The 27539-nt window shown below is 44.6% G+C and overlaps 1 protein-coding gene across 2 annotated transcripts; it reads right to left on the bottom strand.

Moving 5' to 3' along the window:
* Positions 1-1132: 1132 nt before the first annotated feature.
* Positions 1133-3424, bottom strand: LOC129187881 (uncharacterized). Of its 2 annotated transcripts, none has more exons than XR_008572482.1 (5): positions 2699-3423; positions 2601-2626; positions 2204-2308; positions 1958-2098; positions 1133-1847 (listed from the first exon to the last, which is right to left on the bottom strand). XR_008572482.1 is itself a non-coding variant. In XM_054787658.1 (5 exons), exons 1-5 carry the CDS (start codon positions 2714-2716, stop codon positions 1381-1383), a joined length of 753 nt encoding a protein of 250 aa, XP_054643633.1. In that variant the 5' UTR covers positions 2717-3424; the 3' UTR covers positions 1133-1380. The 2 variants fall into 2 exon arrangements, 1 of the variants encoding a protein (XP_054643633.1); XM_054787658.1 differs by having other exon boundaries at positions 2703-3424.
* Positions 3425-27539: the final 24115 nt, after the last annotated feature.

Raw genomic sequence — 27539 nt, 5'->3', positions numbered from 1 at the left:
ACAATGTTTACAGAAAAACTTCACACCTAGAAATCCCTTAATATTATTTATCCCGTAAAAATGATTATTGTGTAAAAGCAGATAGCGTATTGTGTCTCGTTCGGGTGTTCCTGTTTGAAATGTAATCAGGTTGTTGTTTTTTTCTCTGTCAGACGTTTGGTAAAAGATAACAATTTTACACGCTAACAGCTCCTCAAATTTGACAACATCATCGAATGTGACCATTGTATCAGCAGTCAGACCTGCTCTGGTATGGATGTCACAACCTGCCTTTATGGCCTCCATAATCGTCAACTTGGGATTTGTCAGTAATGCCAGATTTACAGCAAAACATGTTTGATCGGGATTGGGGAGTACAAATAAATGTCGTGCTTTTTTCTTCACAATTTCGCTCGCAAGACATGATTCAATTCGTCTCTTACCCCCTCCCCGCGGAGCCCTCACAAAATTGACAATTAGCTCAAGCGATCCATCGGTGAAAACAGACATATTACTCTGGACTAATCTGTCTAAAAGTTCCTGTAATTGTGACACTGTCCCCTCTCCATAACGCACGCTCATTGAGACATCGTCTTGCAAACGATCAGCACGCAGATTAACTTGGATAACGTCATTTGGTTGGACATCAGCTCTGTGAATCATGCTTGAAATCCTATCGCGAAAACCATTTGTGACATTCAAATAAAATTCACGAAAATTGGGAATTGCAGATGGTGGTGGAAAGCGAAGGAAAGAGCGAATCTCAACATTATTAAATCTTTCACGGTTTGTGACATGCATGTCATCACTAGTGCAAGGTGCTGGAACATTAACAGCCGCACTATTTGTGTTGTTTATCCCCATAGATGTGGATTGACCCTCATTACTCTGATTGATGACGCTCTCTGTCTGTTCACCCTCGCCCCCACCCCCCACCTGATGACCTCTTTCCAGAATGTTGAGTGCATCACAACACTGACTGTCTGATGGAGACCAAGGGTCATCTATTTGACTGTTGAGTGCATCACAACACTGACTGTCTGATGGAGACCACGGGTCATCTATTTGGCTGTTGAGTGCATCACAACACTGACTGTCTGATGGAGACCAAGGTCCTGAGTCAACATTGCTTTGCGATACGGGCGAAGGAATGGGGGAGGGGTATCTGTACATTTGGAGTAAGGAAATTAGCTCATCAGGGGATGGAAGAAAAACTTCTCCCCCTCTTTCAGGTGAATCATGCTGAGGCAGAATTGGACTGTTTCGGGGAGAACCCTGATTAGCCCCGCCTTCGGATCTTTCTCGGTTTATCTCAGAGATCAAGTGGAGGAGATGCTCTCTAATTTCAGGGGAATTGTTGTGATCTGGTTCAGCCATTTGTCTTTATCACCCGATCAAAAATTAGTCTTCAAATTGCAACCTGCGATGGACTCTTTGTGGCAGTGTTCTTTGTTCACGAGTGGCACGTCTAGCGTTAGCTGAATATGAATTGACAGAATGCCTGCGTCTAACGTTCTGTCTAAGTTGATTATATATATTCTCAATCATGCGGCGATTTAAACATGCTATATCATACATGTATCTTCTGAACACTTGTTCGACAATTAGCACAGAGGTGTTGAAATCCACTGTTTCAATTCCATCACTGTCTGAGACTATATCCCTCTGATTTAGAGCTTGCATGTCAACATATTCACTTTCACTATCTGGAAAATAATGAAATCTTTCCTGGTTGTAGACTCCAGCGTCAGATGTCTCCTCCTGTCCCGTTTCTTGTCCCACATCGGACTCTGCTGTGTTTTCCTCGAATTCTGTGTCGTTTTCTCCCTCTGTCACATCCAGCGTTGAGGGGGTCAGTGGCGCAATCCCTATAACAGAGCAGACTCTGTTATTCATCAACATTTACACAGTACATACAGAGATAATTGTTGACATAAATATGAATTCATTAAAACCGACACACATTTGTTTAACTTACCGTGACTTGAGTTTGGACTTGTAAACCCCACAATAAAATGCAGTGGGTTTTGGACCGGCGGTGTTAAAGTGTTTTCCACGAATCCCGAAGTCTGTCCCCAAACTCCCCCGTCTATCGTAGAGCGATCGCCCTCTGCAAATCCTGTGTCAGAGAGGATCTTGTTAGTCATCAGCATTTACACAAAACATAAAGAGCTAATTCCCGACATCATCCTGTATTAAACTAAACCTACACACGATTGTTTACCTTGTGCCTGGTTTTGAGGCGTTATAAAGTCCACATTAAATCCCTGCATTGGGTTTTGGACCGGTGACACTAGGGCCACTGGTGGCGGTGAAGTCAGATCGATCACTGGAAATCAAACATACTCAATTTATTTTATTTTCCCCAATATATATTATATAATCAACATCCTGGCTCTCTCTCTCTCTCTCTCTCTCTCTCTCTCTCTCTCTCTCAGAGGTAGAGAGACATGCGCACTCACACACACACACACACACACACACACACACACACACACAGACAGGCAGACAGGCACGCACGCACACAGGCACGCACACACACAGGCACGCACACACACGCACCCTGAGAAACATAAACCTCTAAAAGAAATTTCTTTCAGCTACATGATTTGAAAACGTACCTTCAATTGGTGAAGATGCAGCTCTCCTGTAAGTAGAAAAAAAAATTTACCTTTCAGGCTAAACACCCTAGATAAATTATATACAATATGAAACTTACGTACATGCAACAGCCCATGTCAATGTCCGATGTCTTGTAGTCGTCTCCAGGCTCTGTGTTCAAACTCTCTGTCTTGACGTTGTTCGCTGATTTTTGCGAGTGATCTGGAAACCTACCGTCGACACTTGCCTTTTATACCATTTTATACAATAGGGGAGGAATGTTTAAGTGCCAGATATGTTTTTTAAAGCCTCAATCACATTGTCTTTTTTATACAAACCATGAGGCCCCTAGTATTGATTAGAGCTAGCTAAAAAAGACCCCGCCACGGATCAGTCCAAAGAAACCCCCATCTACTATAAAAATGGTATTAAAATGATCTCATGTGAACCATGGGCCCCCGCTATTGACACGGGAGCCATGAGGCCCCCGCTATTGATTATAGTTACCTAAAAAACACCCCCATGAGATATGTTTTTTAAAACTACAAGCACATTGTCTTCTCCCGTGGGAAAACGAGACACCCTATTGATATTATATATTTCACACACCCGAGACAGCACCCCACCATTCTTTCTTTTTGCTTGAGAGACCCCCATAGATCACGCCCAGGAAATCCCCATCTACTACAAAAATGTCGCGAGTATTAAAATGATCTCATGTGAACCACGGGGCCCAACCTAATGATCATAGTTACCAGAAAACACCCCCATCAGATATGTTTCTTCATCGCCCCAAGCAGATCCTGTTCCCCAGGAAACATGAGACCCCCACCATTCTTTCTGCTTGAGAGACTCCATACACTAAACCCAGAATGCCCCCACATACCCCCTCCCCTTCCCTCCACAGCCAGTGAGAGGTGTCTCCCACAAAAATGGCGCGAGTATTAAAATGATCTCATGTGAACCATGGGCCCCTGCTATTGACACGGGAACCATGAGGCCCCCCGCTAATGATTATAGTTTCCTAAAAAACACCCCCATCAGATATGTTTTTTAAAACTACAAGCACATTGTCTTCTCCCGTGGGAAAACGAGGCCCACCTTATTCATAATATATACCGCACACACCCACACACTCAAGAGTCACACACACACATACACACACACACACACACATCAGCCCCCAAGAATCTCGCCCACACCCCCCTCCCCTTCCGCAGCCCTCTAAGACCTCTCTACTCACAGTTTAAAAAAATGATGTCATCTGATGTGTCAAGTCATCAATCATATTTTGACAGTTAGTTTCTGACGATTATTTTTAATGATTAAATTTATATGACGTCATCACATTTTGTCACTTAGTTACTCTAAATTTCTCTCTACTGGCTATTGCAACTTTGTTCGCTTTTAGTCTGTGTCCCCCCTCGTCGCTCTCCCCACCTGAATTACACTGCATTTGCAGACAAAGTGACAATTGGCACCATAAAAAGGTATCAATACATCTTTGGTACAGTCCAAGCACGTGACTGCAGCGGCACAAGTTGGTCCCACCAAGACTTGAACTTGGATCAGTGGATCAGTGTCAAGAGTGCTAACCATGACACCATGGAACCGGCAAGAGCAAGTGTAAATCTAACACGTTTCAGACTGAATAGAGTGCATACGCATCCCAACACTAAGCCTTGGGTGTCTAGTACCGTCAAGTCCTGTCAACCAAGGAAGGTAACCGAAGGCCGCAGGAGATGGACCGGCTATTGTAACTTTACTGGGTTTTAGTGTGCGTTTCCCCCTCGACGCTCCCCCCACCTGAATTGCACTGCATTAATGAAATGCTGTCATTGTCATTTCTCTCTGTCATCTCTCCCCGATTGTGGACAGATCGCCCAGCAAGCATACTGTAGTAAAGAGGAAGTAGAAATGAAGAACTCAAGAGCCAAGAATAGGTCCTCACACGCTCCAAAACCTACAGACATTTTAAAGTGGATAAAGAATTGCTTATTGAAAACATTTTGTCTCACTCCCATTTCTTCTTTTTGCATTTTGAAGCTCAACTTAGAACCTCCTTAAGATCCAACAGTGCAAAATGGAAATTCTTCAACTTTTCAACTGCTCTTAAAATTGAAATGACTCCAAAATGCTTTTTGTCTCATCCCCTTGTTGTTTTTGTATATTGTAGCTCTACTTAATTGCACTGCATTTGCTGACAAAGTGACAATTGGACCAAAATCCAAATCCAAATGCCTTATCGTACCCAAACCATGATGAAGGCGATCCTTTACCATCAGCTCCTGGACGGGTTTGAATAATCCTTCCCACAGGCCACCATCACCGGGGGACTTGAGGATCCATTATTAAGACGACTTGTATATTTTGACTTTTTTCTTGTAAAATTACCGCTGATTGTTACATTTTTGTTGGTTTTTTTTATATATAATTGTAAAAGTTAAGCTTGTGTGAGTGAGTGCAAACAATGCAACTGTTTTGTGTCTCACAGTATTTGTCCGTCAGTCTTATGTAAGTTTTGTGCAACTCTGATTGTGCTATGTGAGTGTGTGTCTGTCCTGAATGCCCCTATGAGAAGTTATTAGACTCACAATGTACTCAGCTATGAATTTAAAAGTGGAATAGTATTAGCTTATTTATTCCTACCTCTCGTCCAGTTCATTTATGCGCTTCACCAACGGTCATGCCTTTCTCTTTAGCATCCTGGAATAGACTTTCGGCAAACATCAATGAGAGCGGACTGCTGGTATTTTTACTGTATGGGTGGAAAGTTTGTCCTGAGAGCATATTGTCTGCACAAGACACAGCAGTAACCAAAAATCCCAGTAAAAAAGTTTCCCCAGCATGTTGGGACGGACAGAAGAGGAAGAGGAAGGTTCTTACACCCCCGCTGGGATGTCTCGTAGAAGACAGGAAGCACATGTAGGAGAAAGGTACAAGACTGCACTCTTGGAGGTGCAGAAGACTTCATTTGTGGTGCGTACACAAAAGCCTCACTGTGCAAGCAGATGCAATCACGCCTGCCTGACTTTTTATCTCATCCTCCAGGGGAACAGCAGCTCGCCACTGTCTTTGCATCCGCTTTGGCTGCTAATTAGCTTAGCTGGCCTGCTTACAAGTAAAGCACTTCCCTTGGTAAACTTCTCTACTTATACACAGGACCACAGCTTGGTGTGTGTGTGTGTGTGAGAAAAGGGGGCGGGTGGCCGGAGCGTAAAGACTTCTTTGCCGACAGTCCCTCAAGAACTTGCAGCACATCAGCACTCTTTAAAAACAGCACTTTTAGAAATTCAGTTCAGCATTTCCAAACAAAACCTCAGGTGAGGAGGATTTTTTTTCTTGTCTAGACAAGAGACAAATGTGAGAAAATGTTAATGCCTGTCTGAAAAAACTGTAAAAAGTGGAAAAGTGGCGTTTTTTGCCATCTTTGGGTCGTGCCCGGACCCCGATACATGTTTGGGGGTTTTGCCCACCCTATTTTAACAGTACAGGCAGTGTTTTAAGTCCCATTTTACAATTCAGGCTTCACTTTGGTGATTTGACCTTGGAAATGACTGTGTTGGCATTCGGGCAATTACATTTGAGAAGACATTTTTGCTGTTACTTGTCTGTTTCCAGTTACAGGCAAAACGAGAAAAAAACTCATTGGGCTGAGCAGGTGTTTAAAGCACTAAAATGAGAAAGTCACTCATTGGGCAGGTGAGCAGGTGTTTAAAGCACATTTTAGGTGGTTTAGTGCATATGTGGTTCATTGTTGGGCAGTTGTGGCCTATGTTCATAAATGCACTCTATTCGGCCTGAAACGCGTAGATTTGACCTACAGTAAATAGATTTTACAGCCCCTGCTGCCTCACTGGGGGAGCCTCTAGCCGTCTTCCAAAATCTCAACCATATCCTCAGGGACTAAATTAACCTTTTTTGTTTTGTTTACTGAGACGATATCCTTATTTTTAAAACTGACTATGGTGGTCTAAATGGGGTGCAAAAGCTTCATTACTTTGTAGGCACTGTTCCTTCAGTCTCTGCAAAGCTTTATCCAGGGAAGCAAACATTTAAAAATGGGGGTTAAGCCATCAGCCATCCACACAGCCCTTTCTCACCTACAGGGCCAGGACACATATGTCAGAATGCTATTTATAGACTATAGCTCTGCTTTTAACACAGTCAGCCCCCACAAACTCACAAATAAGCTCCTCACACTTGGCCTGTCTCCCTCCCTCTGTAACTGGGTGTTTAACTTTCTAACAGGCAGGCCCCAGTCAGTCAGAGTCCACCATCGCACATCCAGCTCAAGAATTGTGAGCACTGGGACCCCACAGGGGTGTGTGCTGAGTCCGCTCCTCTACACGCTCTTCACCTACGATTGCGTGGCCTCCCAGAACAACACCAGCATCATTAAATTTGCGGATGACACTACAGTCATCGGACTGATCACTGGTGGTGTTGAAACATCATACAGAAGAGAGGTGGCGGACCTCATAGCTTGGTGTCGTGATAACAATCTCCTTCTCAATACAGATACAGATTCTTTCTTGTGTTTTCTTTCTTTTCTTGGGAGAATGAACAGAATAAGATTTTCATTGCATAGTATAACTGCCTGTTTTACTATGCACATGACAATAAAACTCTCTTGAATCTTGAATCTTGAATCTGTAGAAGCAACTCAGGATTGTGGTGGACATGCCAAATTCCCTCAGTCTTCTCAGGAAGTACAGTCTCCTTTGGGACTTCATCATTTGTTGGGTGTTGTGAGACCAGGTGAGGTCCTCGCTGATGTGTGTGCCAAGGAACTTGAAGGTTTTCACCCTCTCCACCTCAGTCTCATCAATAAACAGGGGTCTATGCGGCTCCTTTTCCCTTGTTCTTGGGTCGATGATCATCTCTTTAGTCTTATCTGTATTGAGAAGGAGATTGTTAGCACGACACCAAGCTACGAGGTCCGCCACCTCTCTTCTGTATGATGTTTCAACATCACCAGTGATCAGTCCGATGACTGTAGTGTCATCCGCAAATTTAATGATGCTGGTGTTGTTCTGGGAGGCCACGCAATCGTAGGTGAAGAGCGTGTAGAGGAGCGGACTCAGCACACACCCCTGTGGGGTCCCAGTGCTCACAATTCTTGAGCTGGATGTGCGATTGTGGACTCTGACTGACTGGGGTCTGCCTGTGAGAAAGTTAAACACCCAGTTACAGAGGGAGGGAGACAGGCCAAGTGTGAGGAGCTTATCTGTGAGTTTGTGGGGGCTGACTGTATTAAAAGCAGAGCTATAGTCTATAAATAGCATTCTGACATGTGTCCTGGCCCTGTAGGTGAGAAAGGGCTGTGTGGATGGCAGTGTTGACTGCATCATCCGTGGACCGGTTCTGGCGATATGCAAACTGTAGAGGGTCCACAGTTGCCGCCGGGATGCTCTTTTTGATGTGGGTCATGACAATTCTTTCAAAGCACTTCATAACAATAGGAGTGAGCGCTATAGGGCGATAGTCATTCAAGCAGGTCACGTTGCTCTTCTTGGGTACGGGCACTATGGTGGTGGACCTAAAGCAGGTCGGTACAGATGCTTGTGCAAGCGACAGGTTAAATATGTCAGCAAGCACATCAGCTAGCTCTGATGAGCAAACCCGAAGTGCACGTCCTCAGATGTTGTCTGGGCCTGCTGCTTTTCGTGGGTTTGTTTTGTTCAGAACCCTGCGCACATCAGCTGATGTCACCATGAGAGGTGAGTCCTGTGTGCTCCCCAGGTTCAGCCACCCTCTCTGCTCATCAGGAGTTTGGGTGTCAAAGCGGGCATAGAACTCATTCAGCTCATCTGGAAGTGTGGTTTGGCTGGACGTGGCTACGCTACTCCGCTGTCGATAGTCTGTGATGTGCTGGAGCCCCGCCCACATGCGCCGAGGGTCTGAGGTGGAATAGTAGCCCTCCAGCTTCTGTCTGTACTGTTTTTTGGCCTCTCGTATGGACCTTCTCAGGTCATATCTGGCCATTTTGTAGTCATCAGCGGTGCCCATGACAAATGCAGTCGAACGAGCACGTAGCTTAGCCCTTACATCACAGTTCATCCACTGTTTTTGGTTAGGGTATTTTCTGTAATACTTGGTCAGTCTCTATGCATGTGCTAATGTAGCCAGTAACAGCAGAAGCATATTCATCCAAATCAACAGTACAATCTTCCCTCCCCGCTGCAGTTTTAAACACATCCCAGTTTGTGCAGCCAAAGCAGTCCTGAAGTACTTGATCAGTTTCTTCATTCCACACTTTAACTGCAATACGTGCAGGGGGAGCTTGTTTGAGAAGTTGTCTGTATGTTGGATAAAGGAATATAGAGATGTGGTCGGCCTTTCCAAAGTGGGGTCTTTGAACAGCCTTCAAAACACCTTTCATGTTGCTGTAGACTTGGTCCAGGATGTTATTTTCCCTTGTGGGAAAGCTCACATGCTGGTAATATTTGGGGAGGACAGTCCTGAGGTTACAGTGGTTGAAATCGCCCGATATCGTCTGTACGTCTGTGCACCACCGTTTGTTTACGTAGACACAGACGCCGCCACCTCTGTGTTTACCAGACGCTAAAGTCCGATCTCCCCGGTAAGCAGCAAATGTTTCCAACTGGATCGCCAAGTCCGGTATATCCTCCGTCAGCCAGGTTTCTGTGAAGGTGAGGACACAGCATTCCCTGATCTCACGTTGAGCTGTAATCCTTGCTCTTAGTTCGTCCATCTTGTTTTCGAGGGAGCGGACGTTGGCTAGCAGCAGGCTTGGTAGCGGTGGCCTAGTCGCTCTAGCTTGTAGCCTAGCATGCAGGCCAGCCCGCTTGCCTCGTTTACGCCTCGGATGCTTTGCTCGCCGGGTATTCAGCTCACCAGGCCCGCAGGCTGCTGCGTTCTCCCGGCACAGAAGAAAGGCAAAGTCTGAGAGGCTAAATGAGAGTTCATGGTGAACCCCGCCGATGTTCAAAAGTGTCTCTCTGTTGTAATGTACTGCGTGATTGTGTTGAATGTCCCAAATGAACAATAAAATAGCAAAAAAAAAGCACTATGGAAAGTGTCCTTACCGCCTCCATCACTGTTTGGTACGGTAACTGTACAACACGTGATAGGAAGGCACTCCAGCGAGTGATCAAGACCTCACAGAACATTGTTGGGGCAGCCCTCCCCTCACTACAAGACATTTATAAAACTAGAGTCCTACGAAGAACACACAACCTCATCAAGGACAGCACACATCCACAAAACTCCTACCGTCAGGCAGACGCTACAGGAGCTTGAAGTCCAGGACCACAAGCCTGGCAAACAGCTTCGACCCACAGGCCATCAGGCTTCTCAACGAAGCACGTAGACGCCGGGGCGCACGAGGTGGAAAACTGGTAAAGCTCAAAACTTGGCTGGCGCTTTCTCCCGAGGCGGCAAGGCTCCCACGTAATGTTCCGAGGGACTTTGAGGATTGCTTTCGCCGCTTCATCTCTCGGCGTTTTCTCACCTCCGTTGGGGCCTGGCTGGTGCCCATCGTTGGGCGGCGCGACGAGCGCTGTGCGCTGCGCCCTCGTCGCTCTCCTGTTGCTTCTGGCGGCGTGAACCCCAGCAACCTCCGGCCGCTGAACCGGGCAGCTTCAGCGGATTCAGCGGCTCTTCGGGTTTCAACAAAGTGTGCACTGGTGAATGCGAGGTCAGTTTCAAACAAGACTTTTATCCTCCAGGACCTCTTTAAGGAGCATTCTTTGGATTTATTATTCGTCACTGAGACCTGGATTCATGCCGGTGAGTCTGCTTCCTTCTCTGAGCTGTTGCCTCCCGATTGTACCTTCATTAACACGCCAAGAACTACCGGCCGTGGAGGAGGCATCGCTACTATTTTAAAAACGTCCTTACACCATAAGCCATTGTCTATGGTGTCTTTCTCCTCATTTGAGGTGAGCTGCTTCGAACTGCGACAGTCTGAGCCGCTGTTGTGCGCGGTCATTTACAGACCACCCAAACACAACAATGATTTTATCCGGGATTTGTCTGACTTTATCGCTGCAATGTTGGTAAAGTTTGACAGAATGCTAATTGTGGGTGATTTTAATATTCATGTCTGCTGCCCTTCTACGCCTATGCCAAAAGACTTTTTAGAGTTGGTAGAGGCTTTTAATTTAGTACAAAATGTTACAGGAGCTACACATATATGGACACACTTTGGACCTTGTATTGTCCCATGGACTGGCTGTTAATAATATCTTTGTCGGGGATGCAGTGTTCTTTGACCACAGTCCGGTCATGTTTGACTTTGATTTGCACTGCAGTGCCACCCTGCCTGCTCCTGCTCGCGTTTCATCAAGCCTGACACGGCCTCTGCCTTTGCCTCTCTGTTCGCCACTGCATCTCGGGTTGCAATGGCTCCAGACGCTGCTCTTGATACTGAGCAGCTAATGAACTGCTTTACTTCTACCTGTGCTGATGTCCTGGACAGTCTAGCCCCGCGTAAAACCATGCGCCCTAAAACTAAACAGGATGTGTGGCTCAACGATGTCACACGAGAAGCACGCCGCGAATGCCGAAAGGCCGAGCGCAGGTGGAAGAAAGATGGTCTGCAAGGTTCCTTTGAAACCCTCAAAGCCAGTTGGAAGCGTTATCAAAACATAGTGAAGGCTGAGAAAACAAAATACCTCTCAGATGTGATATCAAAAAATATGAACAACCCCTTGTGTTCTTTTTAAAACTATTGACTCTGTTTTAAACCCCAGTCCATCCACGACACTGGAAGTCTCATCTGACACTTGTGAACATTTCCTGCACTTTTTTAATCATAAGGTTGCGTCTATACGAGCCAATATATCACCACCCTCTATTAATTTGTCTACAGTGACACAGTGCTCTAAAGTTTTTAATCAGTTTGAACCTGTGTCGCTGGCCTTCATTACCAAGGTAGTTGATGGTCTTAAGCCTTCTTCCTCTCCCATCGACCCACTCCCCCCTCGCTTTTTTAGGGAGGTGTGGGAAACTATTGGCCCCTATGTTTGTGATATCATCAACAGCAGCCTGTCCTCTGGTATTGTTCCTTCCTTTTGTAAAAAGGCTGCTGTTGAACCTTTGCTTAAAAAAACAGGTCTTGATCCTTCGATTTTATCAAATTATCGGGCCATTTCTAAACTACCTTTTATCTCAAAGATTTTAGAAAGAAGTGTTCTTGCAGAGATGCAGCCTTTTTTAGATGAAAATGGGATTTTAGACACCTTCCAGTCAGGTTACAGGGCCTTTCATAGCACTGAGTCTGCACTTTTAAAGGTTTTTAATGACCTGTTTTTAATGACTTATTATGGTGGTTCAGCCATTTTAGTGCTTTTAGACCTGACTGCTGCCTTTGACACAGTGGACCACACTATTCTTTTATCTCGCTTGGAAAACTGTGTGGGTGTCAGGGGGACTGCCCTTGATTGGTTTAGGTCTTACTTGTCAGGGAGATGCCTTACTGTGGGACTTGGTGACTCCACCTCATCTACTGCCCCCCTTGAATGTGGAGTCCCCCAGGGATCAATCCTGGGGCCCATCCTATTTGTTCTGTACCTAATCCCACAATTTTTAGAAAGCATGGCATCTCCTATCACTTTTATGCAGATGACTGCCAGATCTATTTACCAATTACAAGAAATGACCATGACCCCCTGACTCCCCTTCTTGAGTGCTTTAGTGACGTCAAGGTCTGGTTGGCTCAACATTTTTTAAAGCTCAATGAAGGGAAGACAGAAGTTATCATCCTTAATAATAATGACCCCCACTTGGACTTGGGTCCCATGAAAAACCATGTCAGTCCCACAGCCACCAGCCTTGTTGTCATCATTGATAGTGATTTTAAACTTAATAAACAAATCAATGCCGTTGTAAAATCTTGTTTTTATCATCTTCGGCTTTTATCCAAAGTCAAATCATTTTTATCATTGCAACATTTCGAACAAGCCATGCACGCTTTTATCTCGTCACGTCTGGACTACTGTAATGCGCTTTACTCTGGAATAAGCCATAAATGACTCTCTGGCTTCCAGTTAGTCCAGAACTCTGCAGCACGGCTTTTAACAGCAACCAAAAAGAGGGAGCATATTACCCCAATTTTAGCTTCCCTGCACTGGTTGCCTGTGCGTTTTAGAATTGATTTTAAGATTTTATTGTTTGTTTTTAAAGCTTTGAATGGCATGGCCCCTCAGTACATCTCAGACCTCACCCAAATGTACACTCCGGCGCGCACTTTGAGGTCCGAAGGCCAGCTCCAACTTGTGGTGCCTAAGACCAGCCTTAAGACCAGGGGAGACCGGGCCTTTTCTGTTGTCGGCCCAAAGCTGTGGAACACTCTCCCCCCTCATGTAAAAACGGCCCCCACAACTGAAAGCTTTAAGTCTCGTCTTAAAACCCACTTTTATTCTCTGGCTTTTAACTCGGCGTGAGTCGTGTGGTCCTCTGTGTCTTTTATTATTATTTTTTAAAGTTTTTATTGGTTCTATTTATTTATTTTTTTTTATTAAATTTTCTTATTTATTTTTTACCTACTTCTTGGACTTTTGGTTTTTATTGTTTCGATTTCTTGTTTTAAATATTTTATATTTTATTGTTGTACGTTTCTTTGTTTCTATTTGATCTTTTAGTTTTTATTGTTGTAATTTTTATTTATTATTTACATTTACATTCCTTTATTTACTTATTATTTATGGTTTTGCTAGTCTGTTCAGCACTTTGGAAACAGTGTTTATAAAATGTGCTATATAAATAAAGTGGATTGGATTGGATCACACACGCCGCACGCAACACACGCACACACTTATAGCACTTTTTATTTATTTATTTATTTATCTGTATTATTTATGTGTATTAATGTCTCTTCTGTTGTTGTTGCTTAATTTATTGGTATTTATGTTTCTTATGTTCTTATTCTTTCTTGTGTTTTCTTTCTTTTCTTGGGAGAATGAACAGAATAAGATTTTCATTGCATAGTATAACTGCTGTTTTACTATACATATGACAATAAAACTCTCTTGAATCTTGAATCTTGAATCAGTTTCATGAGTTGAGGCAAAAGAAAGACTGATTACAAATCAAAAGTTTGAAGCATTCCTTTGCTGTGTATCTTCCCAACTGCAGCACTACTTAATTTGAACGCTGTTTCCATGAAAGACCTTGACTGTGTCTCAAATGGAATACTTCTGTCACTATACTTCAATAGGTATACAGGTACTGTGTGTCACGTTCTACGGTGACACATTTATTTTTCATTAAGTTCATTTCTCGATCCAGTTACTGCTGCTCTTTCTGTGTTATTATGTGTTATTCAGATGCTGGTCCAGACAGAATAATCCCAACAGAGTCATGGATCCCGCAGAACATGAGCAACTGCAGTTTGCCCTCAAAGCCCAGGGTCAGATGCTAGGTCGCCACAACCAGACCCTGGAGGACTGATCTACCCTCGTCTGGGAAATGCATGCCCGCATGGCAAGCTCCTCTGTCACCGCAGTGCCATAGGCGTCTTCACCGCTGGCTTCTGGTCCTCTGACACTCACACCACCCACCTCGTTGCCACGTGAGCCCAATTTCCCTCATCCCTCAAGGTATGAGGGGGACTTTGGTGGGTGCAGGCTTTTCCTTCACCATTGCTTGCTGATCTTCAACCAGCAACCTCAGACCTATGCCTCCGGCTCAACCAAGGTGGCGTATATATTTGGCTTGCTCACGGGTCGTGCCGCCAAATGGGCAATGGTCGTGTGCGAAAGAGATGAGGAGCGTTTTCGACCATCCAGTGCGGGAACGAGAGGCAGGATTCCGGCTCTTGGCTCTCCGCCAGGGCTCGAACTCAGTCGCGGAGCATTCTATCATGTTCCGCATCCTGGCAGTGGAGAGTGGTTGGAACGAAAAAGCCCTCCGCTGTGTGTTTTTGGCGAGTCTCAGCTCCCGCACACAGGACGAGCTGGCTGCCCGCGACGAGACGAGGACGCTCGAGGAACTCATCGCTCACTCTATCCGGCTGGATAACCGCCTGCGGGAGCGTGTCCGACAATGGGGCGGGGCCCCTCCCCACACGGCCGACTAGTCATCGTCTCGTCACCTGGACTCTCCTCCTCACCTGCCGCCGCCTCCTTTATGGTCCAGATCCCCGTCGGAGACCGCCGAAGATGAGTTGCCGATGCAGCTGGGAGCCAGCTGGTTGTCAGCCACGGAAAGGAGGCGCCGCGTTCTACTGCGGCTGTGTCTCTACTGTGGAGCAGCGGACCACGCTATCACCCGCTGTCCTAATCGTCCTCGGCGATCGGCGGCTGCCACAAGCGCTCCAGCAAAGAGAGGATCTTCACCTCCTCCTCCCCCCTCCAGTTCCTCTGTGGGCCGTCTTGAAGTGGAAGGTACGCTGTCTTGGCAGGGGAGGGAGGGGCACACTATTAGTGCTTTTATTGACTTTGGCGCTGATGAGAATTTCATTGACTTTGGTCTTGTTAAACAGCTGAACATTCCTACTATGCCTGTTGATACTTGCAAACATGTTCGTTCTCTTGACGGTCTGCACCAAGCTAGCTTTGAATATTGTGTCATGCCCTTTGGACTCACCAATGCCCCCGTAGTTTTTCAATCCCTTATTAATGACGTCCTCCACGATTTTATTGGTCGTTTCGTTTTTGTCTATCTGGACGACATTCTTATATTCTCCACCTCTCCCGATCAGCACCACCACCACGTTCGTCTCAATGATTATTAGAGAACAGGCTTTTTGTTAAACCACAGAAATGCTCTTTTCACTCCTCTTCGGTGTCCTTCCTCGGGTTCATTGTGGAGAAGGGCCAACTTCGTCCTGACCGTGCCAAAATTCAGGCAGTGGTGGACTGGCCTACTCCTACATCTAGAAAGCTTTTGCGGAGGTTCCTGGGATTTGCCAACTTTTATCGGCGCTTTATCCGAGATTTCAGTAAAGTAGCCAAACCTCTGAACAAGCTAACATCCCCTGAGATCCCCTTTGACTGGTCGTCACGGGCCGACCTGGCCTTCAGGGGCCTTAAGACCGCCTTTACCTCTGCACCTGTTTTGATCCACCCTGATCCTTCTCCCTTTTACCGTTGAGGTTGATGCGTCTGACACGGGGGTCGGGGCCGTGCTCTCCCAGCGCTCCAGTCACGACCAGAGGCTGCACCCCTGCGCCTTTTGCTCAACGCGTCTCTCACCTGCTGAGAGGAACTATGTGGTTATCTTCCCGGGACCTGCCCCTATCTGTGGAGTCCAAAAAACTGGCTCCCAGGTTTGTCGGACCGTACGAAGTGGATTGGAAGGTGGGTCCAGTGTCCGTCAGACTCAAGATTCCTCCCTCCCTCAAGATGCACCCGGTATTCCATGTGTCCCGCCTGAAGCGAGTCGCCGAGAGTGACCTCAGTTCGCCACCAATGCTTCCTCCCCCTCCTCGCTTGATTAATGTCATGTTCTACGGTGACATATCATTTGTTTTTCATTAAGTTCATTTCTCGATCCAGTTACTGCTGCTCTTTGTGTTATTCAGATGCTGGTCCTCCTGAGATGGGCGGAGCTGTATCCCATTATCTCAGCTACTTAATTCCTGTGGCTGCGTCTGGAAGACGTGGGATTATTCAACGTGTTGGACTGTTTCTGCTACACCCTGTGTCTTCCTAGACAGTATTTTCTATTTTGGTTCCTACCTGCCTTACTCCTTTTGTCGCGGTGCTCCCGGACTATAGTTTGCACCGTTGTTTTTTGTTCCTTTGTGTTGAGCTACTTTGTGTTTGAATTAAGCCTTTTTTCCTTACCTGGAGTTGTCTCGCTGCTGCATCTTGGGATCCTACACCAGACTCCTCACACCAGCCGTTACACTGTGTACACTACAGTATGTACTTAGTTCCTGAGTGCACATATGTGTGGAACTCACACACGCCACGCTGTGTACCGGCTAGTGAACAATAAAGGGTTAGGATTAAAAATGTCTCCGCATGTGCGATGTGTTCAGCATATGAAGGTTATAGTGTCATGCAGAACCATTTAAACTCCACACGACGTGTGTATGATTGGAATTTAGTATGGCCTGCATTGTAACAGGATGTGGATCAAATTAAATGATACCAAGCGACTACACGAAACCAACATCATGTCAAAGCCATAGACTAAGCAGAGCTGCATTGTTGTTGAATGCAGATTGTAGCACCTAATGACATCACTTCCCATCCACAAAGGACATCAGAGAAAATTGGATTCATTTATTATTTACTACCACATCACTACTATCAGGAGAAATGAGAGGAGGGAGATGCCTGCTAGCCTTCGGCAAATCTGAATGTGGGCAAATTAAAATCAGCGTTACTTCTTTAGAAGAGAACACTCACAACGAACTTCTAACCCTGTCTTCTGCATCCTCCTCTCTCACACCAACTACCATCACACATCATAAGTCTTTGGAGGGTGCTGTGAATGCTGCTTGTCAAAAGGCGGGATGTTTACTCACATGGATAAAGAATCTCCCTAATCCAGCGGGTGGAAGGGTGGTGCTGCTGCTTTTCCAGATCAATACAGTTCGTCTTTGACGAGACGTGGTCAAGCAAGTGGATCGGACCGTGGGATACATCCGGCACTGCAGAATAAGAACCAACCGCAGCCCAGTGAGGCGATGGGCTTGGAGGCTGAAGAGGAAGAGGAGGAGGCCGGTGAGGAGGCTCTCTCCCCCTTGGAGCAGGACAGTGTCATGCCACACGGTGTAATAAACACATGGACCGCACAAAAGTGAAAGCCGATGGACCGTACCGAAACAAGGGTGTAACACCTTGGTATTTTTTTTGTTGTCCCTGTCATTTTTTTTTTTTAAATCAGAAATATTTTTATTGACTTTTGACAAAGTACAAAACAAATGCACATAATGTTTGCTGGTAGTTTAGACAGAACGAGAGGGAAAGCAAACAAACAAACAAACCAAAAAAATTCAACAAAATAACAAATAAACCCCCAACATGAAAAACACCCCCAAAGTAAGCCACACAGCCCAAAGAGACAGAGGTCCAAGTTTAGGACAATTAAATGTAGAACAACCAAAGCAAATGCATAAGTGAATTAAGCAATAGATGACAGTAAATAGGCCAGAAAGGGAAAGCTATTGGGGTGCTCAGGTAAATTTAAAGCTGTGGAAATATACTAAGAAAGGTCCCCATACATTTTGGAATTTTTCTTTGGCGTTACAAATTGAGTAATGAATTTTCTCCAAATTTAGACAAGACATGACATCTCTCAGCCACTGAGCGTGGGTGGGCGGAGCAGCATCCTTCCACCTGAACAGAATTGCCCGTCTGGCCAAGAGGGAGGCAAAGGACAAACTTGGTTGTCGTGTGGGGGTCAAACGCAAGTCGGGTTCACCTGTGGTGCCAAACAGTGCTATTAAAGGGTTGGGTTGCAAGGGTAAATTGCTAATTACAGAAAGTGTCTGAAAGACTTCCCTCCAATACTTCTCCAGACTAGGACAAGACCAGAACATGTGGATAAGAGTGGCGTCCTCCCTCTTACACTTGTCACAACAGGGATCCACCTCTGGATTATACGGGCTAGTTTGGATTTTGACATATGAGTCCTGTGTACAACTTTAAATTGTAGCAAGCTATGACGGGCACAAATAGAGGTTGAATTGATCATTTTAAAGATTGTACACAGCAAATTCAGCAGGCCTAAATTGACACTGTAGGAGTTAATCTCAACACTTTCAAAGTGTCCCATGGGGTCCACTCTACAAAGTGTTATTTTAACACTTTTGAAAGTGTAGCCATTTTTACACCACTGTAGAGTCAATATTAACTATTTATATAGTTAAAATTTAACACTCCTCAACACCAACCGGTGTTGCATTTTTTTAACACTAGTGTGAGGTGTCACAAATAAATTCTCATAAGAGTAATTTTTTAACTCTTATAGTGTCATTTTACTCTCAAAAGGAGTTGCAACATTAACACTATAAAAGTGTTAATATACTACTTCAAAATAAAATAAAAAAAAATAAAAAATATGACTAGTTGACGGCTTCATACATTTTATTCAAAAACATTTCATTTCCACAGACAGCTTAAATAACAGCAGGCACTACAGTATGTTTGCTCTTTGACAACTTTCATTAGAGCACTGCTTGTCAAATGGTCTGAAATGAGTAAGTTCATTTAAACACGACAGAAAACTCAAGCATTTGGTCTTCTATGCAGTACGCGTTAAACAGGTCATCATAGTACATCGTTTCTACATTACAGGCGATTATGAAAGCACATTCTTTGTGTTTTATTATATCACAGATCTTCTTGAACACAGGTAGATCAAAGCTACATCCAGTACATATGAACACACCAACCTGGTGCTCTATACCGTAACTTCTCACCCAGTTGGTACTTGACACACTTGAAGATGCTTGCAGACATCATGCCTGACCACGTTCCTCCCCACCTTTCAAGTTGCAGATTGTTTTTGATGTTGTAGGGCCAAATGCAAATCTTCTAAAATAATCATTTTCATAGTGAAATGCCACGACAAATGACTGAGAATTTTGAAAATTTTAACCCCACCTTTTGAAAGAATTGTGTTTGGCTTCAAAACACTTGCACCACGTATGGATAAGAGGGCCAATGTTTTGTATGCATCTTGGATAGTGTATCATCAAGCCGTGCTTGGGAATCAACTTCTTACCAGGAAGCAACGCTTTGTACCGAGTGTGGTGGTCACTTATCAGATGTTTCAAGTAAAGCATCATTCCATCAGTTATGGTGTAGGAGAACACTGCAGGTATGTTGACAATCTGCATCAAAAGGAGGAGGAAGTTCCAGTGATCATTCTTCCTTTCAATGCCATCACCAAATATAAGTGGAGTGTTGCATAGAAGACACCATGACTGGGCAGCATTCAGACCCAAATGTTTGCTCTTATCCATTTTTAACCATACGAGAGACTGAAGACATAGCGAGCTTTGAACAGTTCATCAAAAGCTACAATAAATGGATGTGCCTTGCATGGAACCGGCTTTTGGTCAATAATAATGTAGAACCTCTGGATGTCACTTCGCTCACTGATGCAGAGGAGAAATGCTTGTCTTGTGTCAACAGTCTTGGAAGGGGGTCACACCGGCTCCTTCCTGTGGGTGAAAAGGGGCAACAGCAACAACAACAATTAAAACCCCCTTGCATGGTTTCCATTTCTCAGGTATTTAGCACACCTTATTACGACATTGAATCAACACAATTAGCCGATTCAAGAACATCTGCAACCTAAAATGAATGCTTTTAGACAGAAATCATATTTTAATATGTAAAAATGGACCTTTGCATGCCTTAAGATGTCTGAGAAGATGGTTGGCTGCTTGACAAACTGATCTTTGCTGTTTTTTTCCTGGCCTCTAGAAGTCGGAGGGAGCAGATGCAGGACTAGAAGGATGGAGGATGTATCACTGCCCCAGCCTAAAAGAAAAAAAAAACATTTTTAAAACAGCTAGGAAATAAATATTTGAAGTTATTTGTGTAATACAGAACTGTTTCTACTGACCACAGCTGTCATCAGGTGGAGGTTCAGTTCCTCACAGCAACTCATCAATGTTCTGCTTTTGCGGGAGAGTCTTGCAGTCTGCAATGACTTCTGCTTTGAAGACAGTTGACCACTTGGCCAGGAACCTCTGAGATACTTCATCAGCAAACATCATTGAGAAATCCTGGTCAATCTATAAACAAGACATGAATATTTCATATACTGTAGGCCTGCAGCTTTACAAATGGTTGACGTAATGGGTAATCTAATACTGAACTAGTCCAAATACTAAAGATTTCTTTACCAATCCAGGAACATCAAGGAAGCGAGGGAACACATTGAGGACAGACGATGATACATATTCTGTCGATACTGGAAAGTTGCTCTCATTTTCTTTGACCACGGATTCATCGGTTGAATGTCTTACTGTAGATAGCGCCTCCCTGCACTCCTCACCAACCAGCTGTTGACCAGTTAACAGATATTCTCCTCTGGCTTTTGGACCATCCTGAAGACAGTCTTGGAACAACTTTGAGAGCCAGGAGAAGTGTAGGACACAACAGTGACTGGGTGGAGAGCAAGGATCAACCAACCTTACGATTTCTGGACGACCTGCTCTACCTCCTGAGCCACTGCCGCTAAGCTAAGCATCCTATGAACATATTTGAAACAAGATTTTAATAAAACTACACACCTAAAGGAAAAACAAAAACAGTACTTTGGGTTTTACATTAAAAGACACGTACATATCCAGGTTTGGAGAATGCATCTTTGAGGTATGGAAAACAAGTCACAATTCTCAGGGCGTAATTTGTCATCACACATGATGGCGGAACCCTCCTTTCAAAACACGTCATAGTTAATGATCACAGATAGAACCATTCCCACTACATGGTCTTACTGCCGTTGATGAGTCTGGAATGACTGTTCTAATGGAAAGGGGGAAGTGACCCATGCAGCTCCATCATATCTGCAACCAGGATGTTCACCATCCGTTTACACGTTGCATCAGGTCGTGTTTTAGTCTTGTTGCACTCCTTGAAGATTTCCTCACCTTTCGGATTGGCCCTCAAAACACCACCAACTTTCTGCCAAAAATATTAAAAATGAAATAGTGTGTCCATGGGAATTCAAGAGGATTTTTAAATAAAACAAGGTCGTGCATATAAACACTTTACATTCATTTACTCAAAGCTTACCTGGCTGGCTTCATCCTGATCCATTGGTTCTGTTGGGTTCCTCTTTCTTGTGGGCTGAAGGATAAATTGTCAAACCTGATGAATGGGATGTAGCAGGCAAGAGTGGAGACTCGCCACCAACTGGTGATAACTGGGGTGAAGCTGGGGATAGTGGAGGATGCTTCATCTCCAGTCAAATGAATGTCTTACTCTGCAAAACAGTACAAAACACTAAATTACTACTAAAACAAAAAAAATAATTTTGGGGAATTTCAACCTATGGAAAAGGGGCTAAAAATTGAATATCAAATGAAAATACTGTCTCACTTTACAATAAGGTACAGAAAATGACAGTCGTGCAGGATGAGGAACAAACCTATCCAACCCTAACCACTACTCATTAGTTCTTCATTAGTTTCTTAGTAACTACTCTAAATGTATGTGTTTTAGTTCCTCAGTAACTACTCTGCTCATTGGTTCCTTTTTTGCTCCTCATTAGATCCTCTACTACTGTAAATTTGTGCTTTAGTAATTAGTTCCTCAGTAACTACTGTATTTGTGTACCTTATTGTAAAGTGAGACCAAAAATACATTTTGAGGCCTCAAAGATCACGACAACAACATCTCATTTGGACAAAACCAAGGTACCTGATGGGTCCACACTGCCTGTGATATCTAAACCACCTCATGCATTTTCAAATGTTTGCACATCCTTACCTGTCACTGATAAAAGGATCTTGAAAGTCAAAACACCTGACTTGACAAGCTCATCAAAGACATCTCCATCCACCTCTGAGAAGAAGAATAAATAAAATATTTTAAAAATCCTACTAAAATAATAAAATAAATATGGAAAAGCCACAGTTGCAGGGCTTATGCCTTGATTTAAAGATATTACTTACCACATTCATGTAAGACTCAAGCAAAGGTTTTCTGTAAACCAAGAAGAAAAATAAAGATGCATCATTCTAAAAAAAAAATGTACTTCACTTCCAACACATGCCTGACAATTATTTTTAAGTTAAAGTAACAATTAGAGTTGCCAACCTTGATATCTTGTATCTTGTACAGCATATCAAGTCCTTTGCTGGGGGCCAGCAGGCCTACGTGTGGGGGCTCCTCGTGCCAATTAGCTAGTTAGCCATTAGCTCATTCAAAATGAAGATATAACGTAGCGTTCACTTACTTTGCCAAATGTTGCCCAGGCAGTGCCGATTCAGCTCACAGCAACACGAAATAGAAAATATAACTTCGCAAAAACACGAGCTAACATTAGCAAAGGCTTTGGGTGGAAACAGCTGCCTCAGTTTATTAGTCTTAAATATCACACCAAAAACTAACGTTTTTTATGTGTAAACAAGGTACAACACAATTCATTAGTTCATCTATTTAAACGTTTACTTACCTACTGATGCAAAATGATTCCTAATTATCAACTTCTTCCATCTGCTTTTCATTTCAGCAACGTGAAGTGAGGGGTGGAGTCTAAATGAAATGTCCGTGGGCGGAGCTTAAGACACGTGAACACTGGGCCTCATTCACGAAACGTTCTTACGCACAAATGTGTTCTTAACGCCTTCTTACAAAGATTTTTGGCATTCACGAAACATGTTCTTAACTCCCAGTTCTTAGATCTAAGAACAAATTCTACGAACGCTCAGGAGGACTCTTACGCACAAGCAAAGCTTGCACTTTCAATGCGCAATCGCCCTCATGATGGATTTTGCAACCTGATCCCAAAAAATGTAGTGCAAATAAAATATCCCAACAATTATTTATCATCAAAAAGACTAAAATATACTCCATCGATAAATATATATTCAAATCCCAATTCATCAAAAAAAAAAGTAGCTGGCTGGACGTGCGCTGCGCAGAGAGAGAATGTAAAGGGACCATTAGATTTATTTGCTGAAAGCCACGAATATTTGATGTCCCGCTTCAGGCTTCCCTCTCTGTTCTTGCAGGTGTGCAGGATCATCAGAATAACATCGCAATGAAACGTGGTGTGTCTATTGTGCACGGAGCACCGCCAGATAACGACATGCGCCCCCAGCCACGTCTTGAGCCAGAGCACGGGGCTGCTGTATTAATTAGGCAGCGTCTAATCAAATGTAACCACAGAAAAAATACATTGTCACACACAAACTATGTATTTTGACTTTATTTGTCCATCATGATCGTGTAAATATTTTCTAGAGTTTCCGAAATGGTTTGGTTTCTGATTGATGGCCCACCTCCCGTTTCCTCCAGATCCCTCCGGTGCAGTCCAATCTTTTTTTTTAGTCTATTTTAAGTCAAACCACTTCTTTTTAACCTCTGCGGTGGTGCGTTTCTCCGTGGAAACGGCATTTATGTTTCCTGCAATGGTGCTCCATGCCGACTCTTTTTGGATGGGCTGATGACCGGTGGATACACGTGAAAATAAGGTGGTCTTGTGTTCGCTCACTCCTTGTAAAAGCACCTCTATTTCAGTAGAATTGAAGTTTTTCTTCTGTTTGTTGTCCAGCTGCTCCTCAGTCTTGCCCTTGCACGTTGCCATCTCCGCCTCCAGCTGCCGGTTGTGCACCGCACATTTTTTACCTTATATAGGAAATAATAGGCGGTGACCTATGCAAATTAGGCCTCACATGCACGGGCATCGTAGTTGGCATTCATCAACCTAAGAACACCGGTGCGAACGATTATCCCTACTTAAGAACGTGTCGTGAATGTGGCGCAGTTTCCAACCCGCGCCTTCTTAAGTACAGTTCTTAAAAAGACTTTTAAGAAGATGTTCGTGAATAAGGCCCAATGTTCCAACCAGGAATGTCAGGGAAATTTGATAATTGGCTGTAAACAAAGAGCCTAACCTGGAAGTACTGAAAAAGATGGGACTTTGGAAGATTGTATTGTTCCGTTAATTGCTGAAATGACGTGAACGTATTATCGATAAACAGGTCCCGAAAACACAATATGCCTCGTCTACGCCGCTCCCAGACCCCAGATCCAGCAAGGAAGGTTGGAAAAGACGATCATCTGAAATGGGGTTAAAAAGGCAGAAACCCACGAAACCAAAATGTCTCCTAAACTGGGCCCACAACCTCAACGTATGCCAGACCACTGGATTATCAATACACTTGCTTGACGGAAAAGGGAGTGCAGATCCAAGTAAAGCTGGGATAGACGTTTTTAGCGACATTCAACTCCATCTCCACCCATATAGGCCGGTCTGGACGGTACTGATAATACGAGCAGAATGTAACCCATCCAATATTGGCTGCCCAATAATAACGAAAATTAGGCAGCACCACCTCACCCTTTTGCTTAGGTTTTTGAAGATGGATTTCATTCAACCTAGGACACTTGCCCTTCCAAAGATACACTGCTCAAAAAAATTAGAGGAACACTTGGAAAACACATCAGATCTAAACTGGGGGAAAAATGATGTTGAATATCTTTCCTGATAATAAGTGGGTGATGTATTAGTAACAAAATGATGCCACATCAATTGATAGAAATGAAAATGATCACCCTATAGAGGGGGAAATCAAAGACACCCCAAAAATGAAAGTGAAAAAATGATGTAGCACACTGGTCCATTTAGCTAAAATGTCATTGTAGCAACTCAAAATGATTCTCAATAGCCTGACAACGTCGGGGCATGCTCCTAATGAGACTACGGATGGTGTCCTGGGGGATCTCCTCCCAGATCTGGACCAGGGCACCAATGAGCTCCTGGACAGTCTGAGGAGCAACCTGGCGGCGCCGGATGGACCTAAACATAATGTCCCAGAGGTGTTCTATTGGGTTTAGGTCAGGTGAACGTGGGGGCCAGTCAATGGTATCAATTCCTTCGTCCTCCAGGAACTACCTGCATACACTAGCCACATGAGGTCGAGCATTGTCGTGGACCAGGAGGAACCAGGTCCCACTGCACCAGCGTAGGTTCTGACAATGGGTCCAAGGATTTCATCCAGATACCTAATAGCAGTCAGGGTGCCATTATCTAACCTGTAGAGGTCTGTGCGTCCTTCCAGGGATATGCCTCCCCAGACCATCACTGACCCACCACCAAACCGGTCATGCTGAATGATGCTGCAGGCAGCATAATGTTCTCCATGGCATCTCCAGACCCTTTCACGTCTGTCGCATGTGCTCAGGTTGAACTTGCTCTCATCAGTTGTTTAATCCCTAGTTACCGAGGCGGTGCAAGACCCTTGCTCCCTCGTGTAAGAAGCAGGCGCACCTGCCGACCTGCCTACTCCGTTCAAAGGGTTACGGTCTCTCCCGTAGAGGGAAGAGAGACCTCTAAGTCAGGGGCGAGAGGAACTCACCCAGGTATTAACAGCCTCAGTACTGCAGAGGCGGCCCCGCTGCATCCGAGCCGCGCACGACCAGAGTAACCCAAGGTTGGTCGTACGAGACGTGGGACCCTCTGCTTTTACGACTGCTTCCTCTCTTAATGGATAGTTGCTCTTGGTAAGGACCTGCGGTTATTTACTCATCTGTCAGCAATCAGAGGGACCTGTCTTTACTAAGTTACCAGAACAACCTGAAAGGAATCTATCTGTAACACACTGCTTACTCTTTTACCTTCAAAGAAGATACTGGGTGACGACTCTTAGTGTGAGAGTGAAAAGCTTTATTAGGAAAGTTAGCAAGGGCATTGAAGCAGGTACTCGATTAACTATAAGGATATACTGTACTCAATGTCAGACTAGCCACAATGAGGTCCACTCACAAATACCTAAATAGAAAGAAGCGCAAGGCCGCAGGCCCGATAATGACCAACGTGAAATCAAGCCCGATTACCCCGATAATGAAGCCAGTAGTGAAGACAAAAAGTCCAGTGAGGATGAGTTCGCTTCTTGGGGATAAGTCTAGTTGATGCGGGTCAGGCGTCGGGTGATCAGGCCTTCGACCTTCCCTGGTTGTCCTGACGGCTCTAGGTTGCTCCCGAGAGCGGCAAGGCTGGGGACCGCTGCGGTGACTGGTTCCGTTCTCACTCAGGCTCAGCTCTTCACTCGGTAGCGCCGCAGACAGAATCTTCAGTTGGTGTCTCAGGTTCATCTGAAAGACGGAGTCTTCTCCTTCTGCTGGGCAGACGAGTTGAGTCCAATCTTCCTTCAGCAGTCCCAGAGCTGTGTTGCGAGCCTTGGAGTGTCGGAGATGCGATCCCTTGGTGAATCGCCTGGAACCAGCTTCGATTGTTGAGCGCGTCCTCTTTTTATGCAGTATTCAGTCTCCGCCTGCTCATGGGAGTGTCCATTACCTCATTCTAAGACCTCCCAGAGGAGTGTCTTTCCCAGAATAGCTTGTACTTTCCCCGACCGCGCTGATTCAGCATGACTCATCACCTTGGTTGAACTTGTGTCCTTGTTTGACCCGTCCTGGACTGCCATATTTGGTCATCAGCCTGTCCTGCCATGAACTCAGTGGGTGACCGCAGATGACTCCTTAGGTGTCCTCGGCTGAACTGCTAAGGATGTCCTTATATGGGTTGCCTGGCTTTGCTATTGTACTTCAATGACTATGACCCCGAGTGGCCTTTCACCAGACTACCGAGACTTAATGTTCTACTTTGTGGCTTAATGATTATGGAGGAGCTCACATTAGCATCATATTTACACTTTATTCTGTAATATTTACACTTTATTCTCAGAATATTTACACTTTATTCTCCGAATATTTACACTTTATTCTGTAATATTTACACTTTATTCTCCTAATATTTACACTTTATTCTCTTAACATTTACACTTTATTCTCTTAATATTTACACTTTATTCTCTAATATTTACACTTTACCCACTGGTGAGTAAGGGTCAGCCTGGCATGTCGGTGGCGTTGGCAGACCAGCCGGGTGTCCACTCCTCCCATCCAAGACACGGAGGTCCAAAACCATGGCCCCGCCCACAGCCTCTGCGGCGCCGGCGGTGCGGATGAGTTGTTTGCCCAATGTCCGGTTGTGCCACAGTTGGAACAGGCGTCGCCATCTTGTCCCTCCCGCGCTGTGGCGGTCCTGAGTCACATGGTCGGCCATGTATCCATGGTGTGAAATAAAAGATGGGTGTGGCCAACTTCAACACAACTTTATTGATTGCAAAGAAAGGACACGTCCGCTGGCATCCAGTATGTTGGCATCACATCCAGAATGATCCATTAGCAGGGCACATGGTTGGCAAATCATGACAACATTTCAAGGGAACAAATAGAAGCTAGCCTGTTAGCAATAGCCTTCCGTGCCAACACAGGAAGAGGGCGGGATGTTGGCAAACAGTCCCTTTAGGAAAACAATACAGAGCAGAATACGAGTAAATATGA

Source organism: Dunckerocampus dactyliophorus, chromosome 9 (genome assembly GCF_027744805.1).
Source record: "Dunckerocampus dactyliophorus isolate RoL2022-P2 chromosome 9, RoL_Ddac_1.1, whole genome shotgun sequence".
Taxonomy (NCBI): Eukaryota; Metazoa; Chordata; class Actinopteri; order Syngnathiformes; family Syngnathidae; genus Dunckerocampus; species Dunckerocampus dactyliophorus.
The sequence above is the reverse complement of the archived record's forward strand: the minus strand, read 5'-3'. Positions and strand labels throughout refer to the sequence as shown.

What these genes read in the sequence shown, in the direction of transcription:
- LOC129187881 (XM_054787658.1), bottom strand. An exon ending in TGCATCTTCACCAATTGAAG is followed by an intron (nt 2,309 to 2,600) that starts GTACGTTTTCAA and finishes TTTGATTTCCAG; the next exon opens with TGATCGATCTGACTTCACCG. An exon ending in GCCTCAAAACCAGGCACAAG is followed by an intron (nt 2,099 to 2,203) that starts GTAAACAATCGT and finishes TCTCTGACACAG; the next exon opens with GATTTGCAGAGGGCGATCGC.